General features: G+C 40.1%; 2 protein-coding genes across 7 annotated transcripts in view; one reads left to right on the top strand and one right to left on the bottom strand.

Annotated features, from left to right (window-relative positions):
• CCDC191 (coiled-coil domain containing 191) overlaps positions 1-12,711 on the bottom strand; it is a 99,279-nt gene extending 86,568 nt beyond the window's left edge. For 4 of the 5 annotated variants that reach the window (XR_011566353.1, XM_070788289.1, XM_019983820.2 and 1 more), the window contains exons 1-3: positions 12,501-12,710; positions 10,370-10,408; positions 4,364-4,505 (exon numbers count right to left, since the gene is read on the bottom strand). Coding sequence is in view for 4 of the 5 variants with exons in the window: in XM_070788289.1 (XP_070644390.1) it covers positions 4,364-4,505; positions 10,370-10,408; positions 12,501-12,593 (274 nt within the window). In the remaining variant the exon portion in view is untranslated. Of the gene's footprint in view, positions 1-4,363; positions 4,506-10,369; positions 10,409-12,500 lie in introns of all 5 variants that reach the window. The other variant, XM_070788288.1, reaches the window with a different exon arrangement.
• Positions 12,712-12,883: 172 nt separating this feature from the next.
• The window catches only part of QTRT2 (queuine tRNA-ribosyltransferase accessory subunit 2), a 62,530-nt gene continuing 57,015 nt past the window's right edge, over positions 12,884-18,398 (top strand). For both annotated transcript variants that reach the window (XM_070788365.1, XM_019983937.2), the window contains exon 1: positions 12,884-12,994. The gene's annotated coding sequence lies outside the window, so the exon portion shown is untranslated. The remainder of the gene's footprint in view (positions 12,995-18,398) is intronic.

Below are 18,398 nucleotides of genomic sequence, written 5' to 3' on the forward strand. Positions count from 1 at the left end.
TGTTGAAAATAAAGCTACGGGCCTTGCTCACCAACGCTTGGTCTCCCCATGTCATTCTTCCCTTTAACTTCTGCCTGAGTCTCCATCTGGAGCGTGGATATCCTCTGCGACCATTTATTTGCCTGGGCTTCTAAGACCCACTCGAGAAGGTGTCTAAGGTGGGGCATCTTCCGCTATTCGAGAGGGCGCCTGCGGCCTCCGTGGTCAGAGCTAACCTGGTGTCACGGGTTATATTGATTTTCCGCGTAAACCAAGCTACTCAGCCTCTTTTCTCCACTGAATTTTCCTACTGAGCTATCCTCATTCTATTACTCTTTATATCTCTAATTAGCATATAAATAGTCACCTAGGCCGTCTCTCCTTCGAATACCCTGGATCAGCCGGGGCTGGACCCCGGCAAGGGAACATGATTCCATGCAGAGAAAAAAACAAGTGCAAAGTCCCTAAGGCTGGAGAGTGTTTAGTGTACTGGAGAAACAGAAGGTGGAATGGCTGGAGGAATTAGTGAAGTGAGGGTTGTTGGAGATGAGGTGGAAGAAGTATTGCAGGGATCAGGGTTGGAGCAGTGGTTCTAGATCAGAGATGAACTTGCCTCCCCGTGGATATCTGGCAGTGACTGGAGCCATTTTTGCCTCCAACAACTTATATGCAGAGTACATCATGAGAAACGCTGGGCTGGATGAAGCACAAGCTGGAATCAAGATGGCCGGGAGAAATATCAATAACCTCAGATATGCAGATGATACCACCTTTGTGGCAGAAAGCAAAGAAGAACTAAAGAGCCTCTTGATGAAAGTGAAGGAAGAGAGTGAAAAAGTTGGCTTAAAACTCAAAAGTCAGAAGACTAAGATCGTGGCATCTGGTCCCATCACTTCATGGCAAATAGATGGGAAACAGTGGAAACAGTGCCAGACTTTATTTTCTTGGGCTCCAAAATCACTGCAGATGGTGACAGCAGTCATGAAATTAAAAGACGCCTACTCCTTGGAAGAAAAGCTATGACCAACCTAGACAGCATATTAAAAAGCAGAGACAATACTTTGCCAACAAAGGTCTGTCTAGTCAAGGCTATGGTTTTTCCAGTGGTCATGTATGGATGTGAAAGTTGGACTATAAAGAAAGCTGAGTGCTGAAGAATTGATGCTTTTGAACTGTGGTGTTGGAGAAGACTCCTGAGAGTCCCTTGGAATGCAAGAAGATCCAACCAGTCCATCCTAAAGGAAATCAGTCCTGAATATTCATTGGAAGGGCTGATGCTGAAGCTGAAACTCCAATACTTGGGCCACCTGATGTGAAGAACTGACTCATTTGAAAAGACCCTGATGCTGAGAAAGACTGAAGGTGGGAGCAGAAGGGGACGATAGATGTTGAGATGGTTAGATGGAATCACCGACTCAATGAGCATGAGTTTGAGTAAACAATGGGAGTTGGTGATGGACAGGGAGGCCTGGTGTGCTGCAGTCCATGGGGTCGCAAAGAGTCGGACACGACTGAGTGACTGAACTGAAATGACAACTGGGAGAGGCCAGGAATGCCAGTGAATACCCTACAGTGCACAGTATAGCCCCCGACACAAAAATTATCTGGCCCAAAATATCCACAGTGCTGAGGTTGAAAACCCTTTTTTTCTATGTCTTGACATCATCCGATGTACTTGGGCTTTTACTCTGTATGTAATGGGAAGCCACAGAAGGGTTTTAAGCAAAGAGGTAACATATTTTAAGAGCATCACTCTGACTACTAGGTTACAACAAACTGTAGGGGGACAAGCGCAGAAGCAGGAGACACCAGTTGGGATACAAATATCCAGGAGAGAGGTGATGGTGCCTAGACCTGAAGTGGTAGTATTAATCATGCTCAGATTCTAGAAAATAATGTTTTGAGGTGAAGCTGACATGATTTGCTGATGGACTGGATATGGGATGTGAGAGAAAGAAACCTATACATTTTTTGACCTAAGCAACTACAGGATGGAGATGTCATTTACCGAGGCAGGGAACAAAAAGGGAGCAGTAGATCTGGATGGAAGATGAGGAATTCAGCTTTAGATGAGTTAGGTTTGAGATGCTTATGAGATATTCAAATAAGGATTCAAGGAGGTGTTGGTTATATTATCTGGGTTTCAAGGGACAGAACCATGCTGAAGAAATAAACGTAGGTGTTCTCAGCATACAGATACTATGTAGAGACAGAAGAGGATGAGATCGCCAAAGGAGGAAGGTGGATAGAGAACTGTTGCAAGGACTAAGCCCCAAGGAACTCTGGCTTCTAGGGGTTGAAGAGCTAAGGCAGAACTAGGCAAGCCAACTAGGAAGGAGAGACCCACATTGAGGGAGGAGAAAAACTGGGGTGAGATATTCTGGAAGCCAACTTCCATTTGCATTTCTTTCTTAGTGACATCCAGAAAATCTTCTTAAATGTAGAGGCATAAGAGAAAATTTAGCATTAACTTCATTATCATCATTACTATACAGCTCTTACAGACACGGTATGGGGATTTTCAAAGAAGAAAAACGTCTATTTTAGCATTCTTCATCATGGTTATTATTATTATTGCACACCTCTAAGGGAATGGAGTGCTTCCAAATATTAAATGATGCTAAAAGACATTTAACATAGATAGGAAGGCATGAAATGTAAAGTAGAAAAAAATGAATCAAAGTGGTAGAAACTAAGTGTATAAAGTATACTAGCAACAGACACTACTGGCTTTCAGAGGAAAGTAGAGAAATGGAACAGATATTTGAGTAACCCCATTTATAATAGTTCAGAATATTTATATATAATTTATGTGTAAAATAATTTGCATCTACTAAATACCATTTATTAGTGAGGAGAGATTTAGAATGAATTACTCCAAAAAGACAATGAAAGAGGAGACCCTTGGAGGGTTCAACTGTAGGACATTTCACGTTGGATCAGAGGCGTGAAGCCCACCCTAAAGTAGAGTTTCTCAAAGTGTGTTCCCCAGATTACTAGTTCTTACTGAATATTAACAGACAGTTGATCTTTGAAAACAATGTTTTATTCATCCACTAATAGTCTCTAAAGTTTCTCAGGATATTAATATGTATTTCAAGATAAAAAAATCCAGGTCTAAGAAGCTTGGGAAATGGGGTAAGTAAACATTTTTTTTTTAAATGCAGGACTTCTTGGAAATCTTGAGTGACTAAAGTATACTGTGTATTTCTATTGGTGGAGTGGGAGAATGGGTAGAGTAAGACATAGCTTTGCCAATTTCTGAATAAATCTCCTTTCGCCATCTCCAGTACCACCAACTACCCAAGACCAAGTGCCGTCAGAGCACACGCAGACCACTGTAACAGTCTCTCACTAGTCTCCTTTTTCCCGCCCCGTAATTCAGTCTTCATATATTAGGAAAAGGTACTACTGTACCTCTGCTTAAATCCCTTCAAAGATGTTAAAACAATAATAAAAAAACTCTTCAATGATATCTGCTCATACTCAGAAGAAACTCTAAATTCTTTGCCCAGGCCTAGAAGACCCTTCTGCAAGCTTTCTCCATTGGGAAGCTCCAGCAACACTGGTCTTCCTTCAGTCCCTCAAGCACACCCAAGCCTGTACTTTAACTCTTAATGTGACCTTTCCCAATGCCTGGGATGCTCTTCCACCATCACAGCTTGCATGGCTCTTTCTTGTTATTTAGGTCCAAACTCGGATGACTTATCACTGTCTGACCTTTTGTTTTTCATTTTCTTTATTCCCACTCTAGAATGCATACTCCATGAAAGCAAGAACGTCATCCCTTGTTCATAACTTGCTCTTCCAAAGCCTAAAACAATACCTGGCACAGAGTAACAATTTAATGTATATGTTGAATAAATGAAGAAATAATCTGAAAAACTGGAGACATACATAATTCAAAATGAAAACTGGCTTCCAGGATACGGCACTCTGACTTTCCTCCTACCTCAAGGGCCTCTCCTTTCCAGTCTTCTTTGCTGGTCCCTCTTGATCTCTTCATCCCAACAGTGGAGTTCCCTAGGGCATCAGTAACTACCATACTGATTCCAGAAGAGTAAATGCTTTCTCCTTTCCTAAGGAACAAAGCTGATTTATAAACAAGCTGCCCTTGGTGCCACAAGATCAGTATCTTACACTTACTAGATAACTGTGTTATGTCAAAACTGCCTCTGGACGTGGTTCTATTTCAAGAGACAGAACAGGCCTTAAATATAACCTTACTTGAAATACTGGAAGTAATTCCAGAGTAAATTAGCTCTAGGAAAGCAGAAGAAAACAAAAACTAAGAACAAGAGAAAGAAACACTTTTGTTCTGTACTCTGAAATTCATTATGAGTTATGCTTTAGTAAGTTGTACTCCCAATGTATTTTCTCTTACCTTCTGCGTAGACTTCTTCATGATCTTCTATTTGCTCAAGTGTTTCCAAATCTACAAGTTGGCCCCAAAGCCTTCTGGATAAATTTGAATTTCCAGCAGAAAATACTTGAGAAACTGCAAATTCTGAAGCTTTCTCCACTCTCTTTAAAAGAAAAAAAAAAAAAAAATCCAAGATGACAACTTTCTTCAGGGTTAGAAGATTTCTCTCCTATTCAAGATTCTGATTTTCTATCAACTACCAAGATACTTTCTTTTTTCCATTTTAAAAGATACTTTGAAGTTTAAACATCAACCCCAAATAATTTCACTCATTAAACATGAAATTAATTGCAGCATTTTACCAAGTTTTAACAGGTGCTCATAATGTTTATATTTGAACAAAAGGGTGTTTAAGCTTTAGATGACTTTTGTTTAGAGCATTAGTCATGGGATCCTGACACCTGGATATTTAAAAAATATACAATAGCTTATTATTAATAGTTTCCATGCCACTGCTACTTGCATATGAATGTGAACCAGAGGCAGGTAGCTGTACTTCAGATTCCTACCCCTGAAGGAAACTTCCCATTACATATCAGGCAAACTAATAAAACTGGGATAAAGGGTCACTGAACTGTAGTAATTCAGAATGTTAACAGTGAAATCTAGTAAAAACACGGCCAAATTCACAGGAATGGGGAAGGGGTTGGCAGAGGTGGGCAAACTCTTGACATTTTGGTTTTACCTACATGCTCAAAACTTGTCATGGGCTTGATCTTTTAAATTTTTAAGGATTTCATATGCTAAGTCTGAATTTGAAGCAGAGGAATAAAGTTGAAACATCAAGGTAACTTGAAAAAGAGGTCAAAATAGAACATATGGGACAAAATATGAAATCAGAATAAAAATGGTCTAACGGGAGAGAGAGTCAAGAACGTATCCTTGACCTTCATGAGGTTACTCTGGAGAGATGTGTTCTCTTTCAGAGCCTCCATCATGCCCAAGTCAATGCTGTTGTTACATATCCTTTACTTAAGGGTCACGATATGCTTGGTACCTAGTCCTTCCTTTTAAGGTCCTTAAATTCTAAGGAAGAGAGATGAATTTCACATATACTCTATTTGTTTGTATGTGTAAACATACACAGACACATATATTTGTCAATAATGTACAAATAAATAGATCAACTCTCATTTTTTAAAATTAATATCCACAAACTAAATATAAAGAACAAAAACAGGGTTGTAGATGTAGTTCAGGCTGTGGGTGAAAGAAATAACTTTCCATGACACATCATCTCACCTGAGTTGGAATCTGTGCAGATTCTTAGAAGAAAGAGAGCTTGGAGACAGGAGAAGGAAGACTGAATTTGGTACTAAAGAAGGGCAGAGTCTGGTACTGACAAGTCAGGGAGTAAAGAGAAATGTGTGCTTGGCTCTAACAAAGAAAATGTTTGGGCTATCACTTAAAATGAAGATTTGGGGGGGAAAATGCTAGATGATAGTAAGGATTAGAAATAATCTCTGTAATTCCTTGTTTTAAAACATTATATTCTTACCATTTTTTTTTTCAATTAAAATACATAAGAGACTGGATAGGTCTCAAGTATCTCTTTAGCAACTTATTCTTTAAACAAGTTGATTAAAGGCTAACTCTGTTCCCAGGACTGTGGACATTAAGGGGGAAACAAAACTAAAAGCTTCTGTTCCCAAAGAGTTCACTTTAGTTTGGGTTACATGTGCCATGTGTGCAATAAACAACTTAAGAACAGTCTTAAAGCAATACAAGGTGATTAAAACAACTGAACGTCTTCAAAAGTTTCTTACTCATTGACTATGCTATGAGGATGTAATTTGTAAAGGAACTGTCTCAGTGAGTCCTGTGATCATATAAATGTTTAACATGTGTTCCTTATGTCCCACGGCACACACTGATTACATTACCCACTACAGACCCTGTGTAGCCTGTTGCCACTGATGCACAGATGGTAGCTCTATAATGCACTCCTTCATTTCCTCAAGGCTGGCAGGTACATACATGAGTTTCTTGACCAATTCCCATGTGCAAACCGTATGTCCATACATAGTAGTTTTCTGAGTAAAGTGTTTTTTGAAAGTGCCCAATTCTTTCTTAATCACTGTTGCTGTTGTTGTTATTGTTCAGTTGCTAAGTCATGTCCAATTCTTTGCAACCCCATGGACTGCAGCATGCCCAGCTTCCCTATCCTTCACCATCTCCTGGAGCTTGCTCAAATTCATGTCCATTTAATCACTCTGCATACAAGTAAATGCTTGACACTGTATCTGTGTGTATGAATGCCAACATAACTCCAAGGAAAGGAGTACAGAAGATAGGATTATGAGGGTAAGGGGAGTGAGGGGTAGTTGTTCACTGAGAGGGGTGTCTCAAGCTGAGATTTAAGGGAAAGATGTGGACTGGCCTCCTAAAGAGAGGGTATTCCAAGCTGGGGATCATCATTAAAAAAAAGCAAAAGGAAGACTTACCTGATAGAGGGGAAGGAGACTGGCCTGTTAGGAGTCATGCAGTATAAGAGTAAAAGGGCTGTTACAGGGAGATTGATATTCCAGTGAGATTGATAGAGGCCTCTCTAGAATTTACTGCCTCTTCCCTGGTGACTCAGATGGTAAAGAATATGCCTGCAATGCAGGAGACCTGGTTTCTATCCCAGGATTGGGAAGATTCCCTGGAAAAACAAATGGCAATCCACTCTAGTATTCTTGCCTGATAAATTCCATGGACAGAGGAGCCTGGTGGGCTATAGTCCGTAGGGTCGCAAAGAGTCAGACACAACTGAGCAACTAACACTTACTTATATGACAGCATGCAGAATTACTGAAGGTTCCAAGAGTAGAGAACTGACACAGTGGAAATGTTTAGAAAGCTAAAAGTAGCCAAATACACTGGAGTAAGAAGATCAGTCATTCTATCAAATCAGGATGAAGATGAATTGTAAGTTGAGATGGACTGTTGCATTTGAGTGACCAGCACCAAGATTCATATTTCTACCAAGCATCTGCCTGATTCTAAGTGACTTTAATGTCCCTGAGAATGACTTACCAACATTTCGGTCTCAAAGTTTGCTTGATCTCTTGTATGCCAACAGCTTTCTCCTCAATTGCATTTTAGCAACTCAATGATATGGTCATCCTCAACCATGTCACAAGATTTTCCATTGTTCAAATCAAATGCTGATAACCTCTGCTCCCCCATCAACCTCCTATTCATCTCCTTTTTTGACTCCTCCTAATCCATACAGTGATGTTGCACCTAACCAAGCCCTCTAGTCACCGTACACCCCCTCCTTCTCCCAACCTATGAATCCTTTACAGGGTCCCTTCTCTTTCTTACTCTGTGTGGATATTCAACTACTATCTTACATAAGCCTCAAATGTCTCATTCCTTGCCTCTCCAGTGAAAACCTTCAAGCCTGAATCAATCTGATTTACCAATTCTTGGTATCACAAAAAATAATGGTTCCCTGCTTTGGCCAAGTTCCAATTCTACTGAGTGATATTCGTTTTCTGTCCCGAGGGAAGTCCTTTCACCATCTTCACCACATTCCACTTCCTTCCCATATATGTCCCCCTCTTCCATTTTGAACGAGTGGATTTCGAAGTCTTAGTCTAGAGTTGTAACTGTTTGAGGTATACTCAGAGTTTGGATAATAGTAGGGAACAGACAAGAGACAGAGAAGTGAACAGAAAGGTATTAAGAGGAACCAGACGAAACTGTCACAAAAAGATAATGGAGGAGAGAATGTCTAGCATAAAAAATTGATAACTGTATCAAATAACCTTAAAAAGTTAAAAGGACAAAGAAGAGACCACTGTACTTACTCAGGAAGTCATTTATGACAACTTTCTGTGAGTGGTAAGAATTAGAAACTGAAGGAAAATAATTGTGGACACAAGAGGACAATAAGAACACAAAAGCAAGGAGTCTAGGCTGTATTAGACTATACTAGTTCAGTCCAAAGACCAAAAGAAAATGACTGTGGGATGAAATGAAGATTGATTTTTTTCAAGACAGGGATGATTTGAGGGTATAATGGAGAAAGAGCTACTGCAGAAGTTTTACAGGAATGATAAAATCTAACCAAGTGAAGCTAGCTGATAATTGCATGAGAGAGGAAAATGGTACAAGCAGCAGAATTTTGCCTTTCTATTTTACTTAAATCTTCCCCTCTGTAGGAGACAGTAACTAAACACACAATCAAGCCCAGGAAGGGTTTGGTACTGCAACTTTCATCACTGGCACATAAGCTGAGCTTGATGTAGTCTCAGGAGTGGGCTTCCCCGAGGTTAGCCTCCACCATGGTGGGCCCATCTTATTGTCTCCTAAGTCAGGCCTTCTGCAGGAGCTAGGAAGCTTCCCTGGCCCCATCTGTACGAGCACCCCACCCCAGGGACTTCAACCACATCCTTAATTCTCCCAACAATTTCAAGTAAGTTGTTTAGCCCCCACTGAACTATAAACTGGGCTTCCCAGGTGATACAGTGGTAAAGAATCTGCCTGCAATGCAGGAGACACAGGAAACTTGGGTTTGATCCCTGGGTCAGGAAGATCCCCTGGAGTAGGAAATGGCAAGCCATTTCAGTATTCTTGCCTGGAAAATTCCATGGAAAGAGGAGCCTAGAAGCCTATAGTCCATGGGGCTGCAAAGAGCTGGACACGACTGAAGTGACTGAGCATGCACACAGCACAGACTATAAACTCTGAAAAGGCAGAAACTGTACCTGCCCCATGCACTGTTATACCTCCAGCGCCCAACACAGTGGGCTAGTACTTAGTAGGAACTTAATAAATACTGGCTAAATATTTATAATTATTAAAAAATTAATAAATATAATTAACCATGAAAAAATGGTTAGCAATGATTATATCGGGCCTAGGTTCCATTCTAGCCTGAAGCTCATGCTGCTAAGTCACTTCAGTCGTGTCCGACTCTGTGTGACCCCATAGACGGCAGCCCACCGGGCTCCCCCGTCCCTGGGATTCTCCAGGCAAGAACACTGGAGTGGGTTGCCATTTCCTTCTCCAATGCGTGAAAGTGAAAAGTGAAAGTGAAGTCGCTCAGTCGTGTCCGACTCTTAGTGACCCCATGGACTGCAGCCTACTAGGCTCCTCCATCCATGGGATTTTCCAGGCAAGAGTACTGGAGTGGGGTGCCATTGCCTTCTCCAAGCCTGAAGCTCATAATGGCTGTCAATTTAGATAAGTAACAGCTCTTCAAAATACTAACAGGCAGAAGGATATTTCCCAGGAAAATACTGCATGATTTTGAAACATGTGGTGCACAAATGAGTTGTGTATGGCAAGTTGCCAAAATGACACTTGGAGGCACCTGAAGCAGTTTAACAGTACTTTCAGCTTAAATGGTACTTGGTACCGAAACATACATCTTGGGCCTAGAAGAGACCTCAGAGGTTATCTAACCCAATCGGCTCCCCCACCCCCGACTAAACGCACAATATATTCTTCAACAGTCCTAACATTGAGTGACAATTTAGAATCCACTTGAATACCTCCAGTGAGAGAAAATCCACCTCTTTACAAGAATGCCCACTCCATTTTTGGATTGCTCCAATCATTAGATTCTCATTTGTGATTCATGCACAGTTTTTACCTACTGAATTGGTCTCACAGGTCAATGTAGCTACAGCAGTACGTTCTTCCCAATTATCTGGGGAAGTCCACAATGTCCTCTCCTAAAGCTTCTCTTCCCCTGTCCTTTAAACCTCTTCATATGATCCTCATGGCATTTGAAAGAGATGTTATCTTGTCATTCGTGCTTTTATGAGAAGCAACAAAATCATGAAAATGTACTAGAGTATAAAACTAAGAAAAAAAAAAAAAAAAAATATATATATATATATATATATATATGTAGTCCCATGGGAATGAAAACAGCAAACTATATGCAAAATAGAGACCTATTAGTACTCCTATTCTACATGATTCTGTGTTGACTCTTAATTTTCTATCTTAATTATGAAATATCCTTACCTTAATCCAATGTTCCACATTGTCAGGGTCAAACACAGGCTGTAGATAATATATATAGAATATTAGTGCACAGCAATATATCTATCAACTTTGCCATTTTAGTCTGTCTTTCTAATTAAAGTGTGTGGGAAACTGTTCTTTAGTCTGTCCCCAAAGCATTTCAGTAGGAAGTTCAGCAACAAAAAAACACAGAATACCAGCAGGAGGAAAAACATGAAGCCTTTTCTGGAACACCTTCTGACTGTTTCCACCTCTTACAGAGGTCCAGCTTCAGATTCCGATTTAATTGGTCAGGGGTAGGGCCCATGTGTACTTTTTTAAAGCTCCCCAGGGTTAAGAGCCAAGATAGAGGAATGTTGCATATAAGATTCCTTATAAAAGCCCAAATAAGCACTGATTAGTCAAGATTATTCAAGTGCCGTGAAAGTAAATCTGCTTGGAGAAAGGTGTGTGCCTTTCCTTAGGTCTCTCTTTTCAGGAGTAACCTGTATTTACCTAAAGCAGGGATACTGTTTGGTCCAATAAGAACTGGGGGGTGGAGTGAGGGATAACCAATTATCTACTGTTTTAAAGAGCAGAAAATGAAGCAGAAATCACATAAATTTCTACCCAGATCAGTCAGATATTAATCTGAAATTAGAAATCAGATCTGCAGAACTTCTTTCTTCACTCTTTGTAACTCTCAGAAGTTTGCAGAATTCCAATAGTCACTTAACAAAGAGAGGTATTTGCTTTGCTAATAATTCAGGTGGGTTTTTAAATAAATAAGGGAATATCCAAACTAGCATACTGACACATGGAGGAGGGAAAGGTATAATACTATCTTCACTTACATAACACTACCCCTTCAAAGCACCTTACAAATAATTAATGCAGCTGTACTGCTGAATAATTTTGTTGCTGCAACAAAGAAACAGCTGATCCTATTCAAACACAATTGAGCCCCAAGTAGCTTAACTTGTGTTTTTACCTTTCTATCCTGTAGGCAGTAGCAATGAGTATTAGCAGCAAAAATCTTTCCTTTTGGGGTCCCAAAATTGTCCCCAGTTTTTACCTTTCATCATCAAATTTATAGTCATAACCTATTTTGGATCCAATCTTTTATAGAACCCACACAGTAGAAGCAGGCTCTGTTTCCAACTCTCTCTAATGCTCCAGTCTGCACCCTCCTGCATCTCGGGCAAGATATTCATTAAGTAGAGTATGTCCAGTGCATTATTTAGCTCGTATATTTAGAATAACCTGCAAGCACAAATTGCCTATTGGCCTCAGAAAGGCCACATGTCTACACAATAGTTTTTAAGGAGGTGTAAATTAAGGGTGAAAACAGTTGTGAAGCTGCTCGGGAGCTGAAAGCTAAGATTTCCATTTGGCACTCCCACTTATTTACATGTAAAACATTTATTTCTGTGACGTTAAAAGCAGTCTGTGAAAAGCACACACCGTGTCATTGGGACTTTGCACTTGTCATTTACACGTTTCAAGTTTACAGTGGGGTTCAGTTTTCCATCTCTTTGGATGCTAAGGCATCAAAAAAGGTGACAAATATAAAGAACATCTATTTTTTGATTGCTGCTGGAATTTAGAGATTTTCAAGTGAATTAAGTATTGATATATTCAATATCCACTTGCATTCCTGAATTCATTTTACAGACTTTATGTAAAACTAGAAGGACAGGGATATGAAGTAGAGGATTTAAGGTGAAAATCTTACCCCTCCAAAGAAGAACAGGTTCCTATGACTTGCAAAACATTAAAAAAAAAGAAAAAGAAATGAAACCTTGCGGGGACTTCCCTAAAACAGGCGTAGAGAGGTGAAGGAATAGCTCTGGAATTCTCTTCACAGGGATGTGTACTATTATTAAGATTCTCCGGTTTTTGAGAAAAGCGTTAGATGGAAACGGTTCTTTCACGACGCGGCCCATCAAAGCCGTAAGGCAACCAATCCTCCAAATCCCTAGGTCCCCTTCATTAGGGCAAAGCAGCCGCGGGGTCGGTCCTGACTCGGACCGGCCAGGTAAGGATGCCCCTGAGGGAAGAGGAAGGAAGCGCAGGCGGCGCTGCAGCTCTCCTCAGGGCTGGTCCCCGCCTCCCCGCCTCTCTCCACGAGCTCCCGATAGGAATGGATCACCTTGGTGGGACTCGGCTTCCTTGTAATCTGTTTCCAGCGATTCAGCCCCGTCCTCTTCCTGGAGGAGGACCTGTCTTGGGGCGCCAGCAACATTTTCCAGGTTCAGGCACGGACTAAGGCCAAAGCTGAAACAACCGCTCCTTTGCCTAGGCTGCTTCCGAGTCTCCGTGGGAGTTGTAGTTCCTCTGCCCACAAAGGAGGTAAGTGTAGGGCGCAGCCGAACCACCACTCCCAGGAGGCTTTGCCCAGGCGGAACGGTCCTGTTCAGTTACCCATGGCAACGGTAGCTGTTTCTCCGCCTTCCAATCACCAGTGTTCGCTTTACAATTATTTTTGCCTTTTCCTGGCGCCCCGTGATGACGCAATGTTCCCTGATTGGCTCTAGCATCGGAGGCGGTGGTTCCGGGGGCAGAGAATTTTGCAAGCTGTACACGTGGTAGCTAAAGGCGAGAACCTAGGGAGTTTCAAGTTTCCCAAAGTTGGGAGGTTTGCAGGTAAGTACCTCCCTTCCCTATTTCGAGTGAGTGGGGGCTGCTGCGAGAGAGTCGCGTCGCGTTGCGTCGCGTCTAGATCCTTCTTGGTTGTGTTGCAGTAACTGTGATTGTCCTCCCGCCATGTCTCTTTCATTTTCGGGTTCTCCTGGTGGGTCCTGGCTTCTGTAAATCCAGATTCTCCCAAATCGTGTGGCCTCATCTCATCTCAGAGAGAAGTGTCTCCGTTCAACAGGCGTCTGTTTAAGGGTCAAGTTCCCATGCGGAAGTTTTTCTGGATTGTCCAGGGTGCTTGGGAGGGTTGGACCGATCTCGAACACCTGAGCTAAGCACTCCGCGAAGTCTGTTGCCCCTGGAGATGGCTCATGGAGTGAAGCTAAAGCCGTCGTTATTGACTGAGCCTAGGTGTTCCCGGGAACTGTCCATGCTGGGATATGTAGGTTCATAAGGCAGAGTAGAGATTTAGATTGGCAGCTTTGGGCCCAGTCATTTTGTAGTCGTATGACATTAGGAAACATGTTTAATAACTCTCGGACCCTCAGTTTACTCAAATGGGAGCAAAAGTACCTAAATCATTAGAGTATGGTACCCAGTAAAAATCAGTGTATGCAGAGACCTCTACTTGGAAACGTAAACTAGAATTGAGATTTGTGAAAGATCAGGGAAGCTTTGCCCTCAGACTACTGCACCAATCATAGGACCTGCTCTGTAACTTGAGTTTTCATTGGAAGGGTGATGGTTGATTAAATTGTGTTACATCCAAGCTATGCAATATCATAAAGTAGTTAGCTTCAACGGGTAAATTAAGCTCAGTGAATGTCACCAATAACACTATAGCAAAATGGAAAATATGACTGAAAATTATATCTTAACATTACAGTTAGTATGTAAGCATTGCATATATTTATGGACAAGATGAGACTTCTAACAGACTACCAGCCTATTAAAGTACAGGCTCAAAAAGCAGAATTCTATGATTTAAGTGGCTCTGGCATTTCCTAAATGGTGACTTTTTAAGCCTCATTTCATCTGTAAAATGCTCCTAATAATAGCATCTGTCTTAGATTGACATGACAGTACATGTTAGTGGAGTTAGCATGTGAGGAACAGTACTTGATACATAGTAAAAACCCAATAAATGTTGCTACTGTTGTTATATCTTTAAGTAGGTTATGCTAATTTTAACTTTTATTATGATTACTGACATATTTGGACTTATTTCTGCCATCTTATTCTGTATTTTCTATTTTTGATATGCTTTTTGGTCTCTTTTCCTCTTTCTTGCCTTTAAATATTAACCAATTTTTCTTTATCCTTCCCTGTTTCTCCCCAGTGGGTTTGGGAATTATCCATTGTCAGTAAGTTTTAATGGTTACTTAAAAATTTTAAACACACATACTTAAAGTTTAACATTTTTATTGATCTCTCTCCTCCTCCAAAATAGTGAAAGAATTTTTGAATACTACCTCTGAATAGTCTCATCTTCTGTTACTAGTTTTCAGAGTTTTCAAGTCTATCATTTCTGTATGTCTTTCTTAGTTAGCTCAGTGCACCATATTGCTTAGAAGTCCTTCACACTTTTTAATATGCACATACAGTGTAGAGTGTGTATTTGTGTGTGTATTTATAAATACATATATGCAATTTTTCTTTTGCAAAAAACGTGTTCACCTAAGCTTGCTCTTTTCCCTCAACATATTGAAGTCATCTTCCCATGACAGTCTGTAGAGAATTGATTAAGAAAAATTTTAAAAAACCTTCTTTCATAAGGGAATAGAGGGAGGGGAGAAATATGCGACAGTGGAAGTGTTAAGACAGGTACAGTGCTGCCACAGGTGTAGGGAATCTTGGTTAGCCCTTGTAAAGGCACGACTACTTGTCCTTAAAGTGATTAAGAGTTTTTCCACTAACCATTATTTCCAAATGGCTCTTCTAATGGTTAAGACTTAACCAGGAAGTGAAAGTGTGGGTGTTTGTATACCAAGAAAAGCATAACCCCAGAAATCTTAGAAGAGACTTATAGCAAGTGAAAAGGAAAAGGGCCAAATAAAAACCATTTAATACTTTGGAGACGGTTGGTTTGTTTCTTGAGAACTTTGCTTGGAGTAGTAGATTATATCACTCCAAAAACATATTTTAAAACTATGTGTATGTGTAGATATATTATATTTACATTACTCCATAATAAAAGCTTTTTGTGTTTGAGCTGTTAGAAAAGAGGTGCAATTATAAAAGTACTAACCACAAATTGATCAGTAATTAAGAAAGGAAAGGTGGGTTCAAAGCTGGACAAAGTTGCGTGTTATTTTTTAAATATTGATTTCTGGGTAAAATACATTCTCTGATGATTTCCTCAGATTTCTTAATGTTTGCATTCATCCTCACAATACAGAGATTCACCACTAGCAGTTTATCTATTGGAATACTTTTCCGTAAACCCAGTTGTCTACTTTACCTCGCTTACTTTTTTCTTTGATGCCGTGTCCATTCACTGTTTAAGGTAGGACTCTTAAGAAACCCTAAACTGCAGAATGTGAGTGCATTCCATTAGAGTCCCATACTGTGGAGAAAACCAAGTGGGTTCAGGACACTAAGCTGAGGACTTTGAATTTCATCTTTAAAAGTTTGAAGATTAAACTTTACATCGTATCACAGGAGAAGCCATCTCTACATCTAAGAGCGTGGTGGCTGATGTCCGTTAGAACTAACGCAGACCTGTAACAACCGACCTTGGGTTAAGAATGAAGGAAGATGTTTCTTTGGGGAAAGAGTGGCAAAAGGAAATATGTGTATACAAACATTGTGTTATCTCACTTCAAAGATGTAATCAAAAGCACAGGCCTCTGGGCAGAGACCTGGGTTCTAGACTCTGGTTAATCTCAGCCTCAGAGTCAGTTGTGGAACAGCAGAGGGGATCATCAAGTTCATGACAAGCTCTCAGTGCAGTGTCTCTGGTAGTAATGGTCAGACTTAACTATTCTCAGCATTTCTAAAGTCTAATGGCAATCATTCATTACCTGGGGTGTTAAACAGAGGTTTATTAAAGAGTTGTGGATTGTTTTTATCTGAAATTGAGTTAACTTGACATGGAAAAGCACATTGTCTTATGCTTGTCAGCAGCTTTGTTGGTCAGTCTTATTTATTAATAAACTGGAAAAATGAAAGGATTTGATGAGAAGTAATAAAAATTGATAGCCTTGTAGAGTCTTAAACTTCATTTTTTCAAACATGCTAGTTTTATCCAATAAAGGCTGTTTCTACTTTTATATGGTCAACTCATGTGTATACGTTGAAACTCTTGACAAAGCTTAAACACTTAGATGAGACAGAATTTTTGGAGTAAGTGGAGGAACCAGCAAATTCTTCTCTATAGGCCTTTCTGAAAATATGTGGGACAATGAAGTTTCTTACATTTTCAGATGTGTGTGAGTAGTAAGTGCTAAGTTCTTGCAGTATTAGTAACCTTGGTCCAGTAAATTTTCATTAGTTCTTATTTTTGTCTCAAAAACCTATTGTTTGATGTTAGTTGATTCTAATAGAATAATAGGGTTGATTAATTAACCTTAAAGTGAATTTCTCACCTTCATGCTTCCCCCTGCTTCAAGTCTCTAGAACTTATATTGCAAAGTACATTCTTTAACTTTGCTGTAAATGGCTTCAGAGCTCTGTTAGTTTAAAAACTATTTTTATCCCTTGAAATCAGAAGATTATGTGTATTATTTGATAAATCAATAAGAAATATGATTTTGTAAACTAATGACTCTTCTCTTGTATTTTCTGAGTTACATTCTTATTAGCCTGTAAATATATTTAATTTTTTGGTATAAAATTCCTTTTATTTTAACAGTTTTAATATGTGGTAACACAGTTTTATAAAAAGTAGCTTTTTTATTACCCTTTGTTAAAGCATAACTTTTTTCCCTTGAAAGTGGCTTAGTCATGTACAACATTTTGGGACCCCATGGACTGTAGCCCACCAGGCTCCTCTGTCCATGGAATTCTCCAGGCAAGAATACTGGAGTGGGCTGCCATTTTCTCCTCCAAAGGATCTTCCCAACCTAGAGATTGAATCTGCATCTCCTACACTGCAGGTGGATTCTTTACCATCTGAGCCATAAGGGAAGCCCCTTCTGCTAAGTCGCTTCAGTCGTGTCCAACACTGTGCGACCTCATAGACGGCAGCCCACCAGGCTTCCCCGTCCCTGGGATTCTCCAGGCAAGAACACTGGAGTGGGCTGCCATTTCCTTCTCCAGTGCATGAAAGTGGAAAGTGAAAGTGAAGTCGCTCAGTCGTGTCTGACTCCTAGCGACCCCATGGACTGCAGCCTACCAGGCTCCTCCGTCTATGGGATTTTCCAGGCAAGAGTACTGGAGTGGGGTGCCATTGCCTTCTCCAAAGGGAAGCCCCTTAACACTATCTATTTGTGTGGGTTCCAATAAGACTTTTTTTTTTCTTTTTTTGATGTAGACCATTTCTAAAGTCTTCATTGAATTGATACAATATTCTTATTTTTTGTTTTTGGGTTTTTTGGCCTCGAAGCATGTGGGATTGTAGCTTCCTGACCAGGGATTGAACCCAAATCATCTTCTTTGGAAGGCGAAATCTTAACCACTGGACTACCAGGGAAATCCCCAGAGTTACTTTTATGTCTGTATTTGTGATAACTTGAAATAATGAATGTTGAGTCATAGAAAATTGACCAGCCTTTCCTGAAATACTCATACTATTTAAAAAAAAATTTTTTTTATTGGAGGGTAATTATTTACAATATTGTGTTAGTTTCTGCCAAACATAATTCATGTTTAACATGAAATCATTTATTGGACCATATAGAAAGTAGTTACTCTTGTTTCTAAATTTCACAAGGATTAATTATTTTATTTCAATATAAGAATTTATGACTCCCAAAAAGGAATATTTGCATTTCTGAATATTTTTTAATTCATGATAGATAGTGCTTATTTATTTGGTAAAACATCTTTTAAACATTGGTTGACTTTCAGTGTGGCTTAAGAGGATAGGATCTAAGGTTGGAGCCACTCAGAGAGCCATGTTAATTTATCTATTAATAAAACTGCTGCTGCTGCTGCTAAGTTGCTTCAGTCGTGTCCGACTCTGTGCGACCCCACGGACGGCAGCCCACCAGGCTCCCCTGTCCCTGGGATTCTCCTGGGCCTTACCTAAATTGCAAAAATTTGAGAGGATATAGTGGTTGCTGTAGAGACACTGGTATTTCAGAATGCTGGATATCCAGTGACATTTTGCAAATGATCTGCCATGCCTGGTTACCAAGTTTTACAGGGCATTTAAAGAATTGGAGCCTGGGATTTGCTTTACTGAATAATAATTAAGACAATCCAACAAAGTAATTGACAATGTTTTCTGATTTTTTCCCCCCCTGTGTAT

The sequence above is a fragment of the Bos indicus genome, chromosome 1, assembly GCF_029378745.1.
Source record: "Bos indicus isolate NIAB-ARS_2022 breed Sahiwal x Tharparkar chromosome 1, NIAB-ARS_B.indTharparkar_mat_pri_1.0, whole genome shotgun sequence".
Classification (NCBI taxonomy): domain Eukaryota; kingdom Metazoa; phylum Chordata; class Mammalia; order Artiodactyla; family Bovidae; genus Bos; species Bos indicus.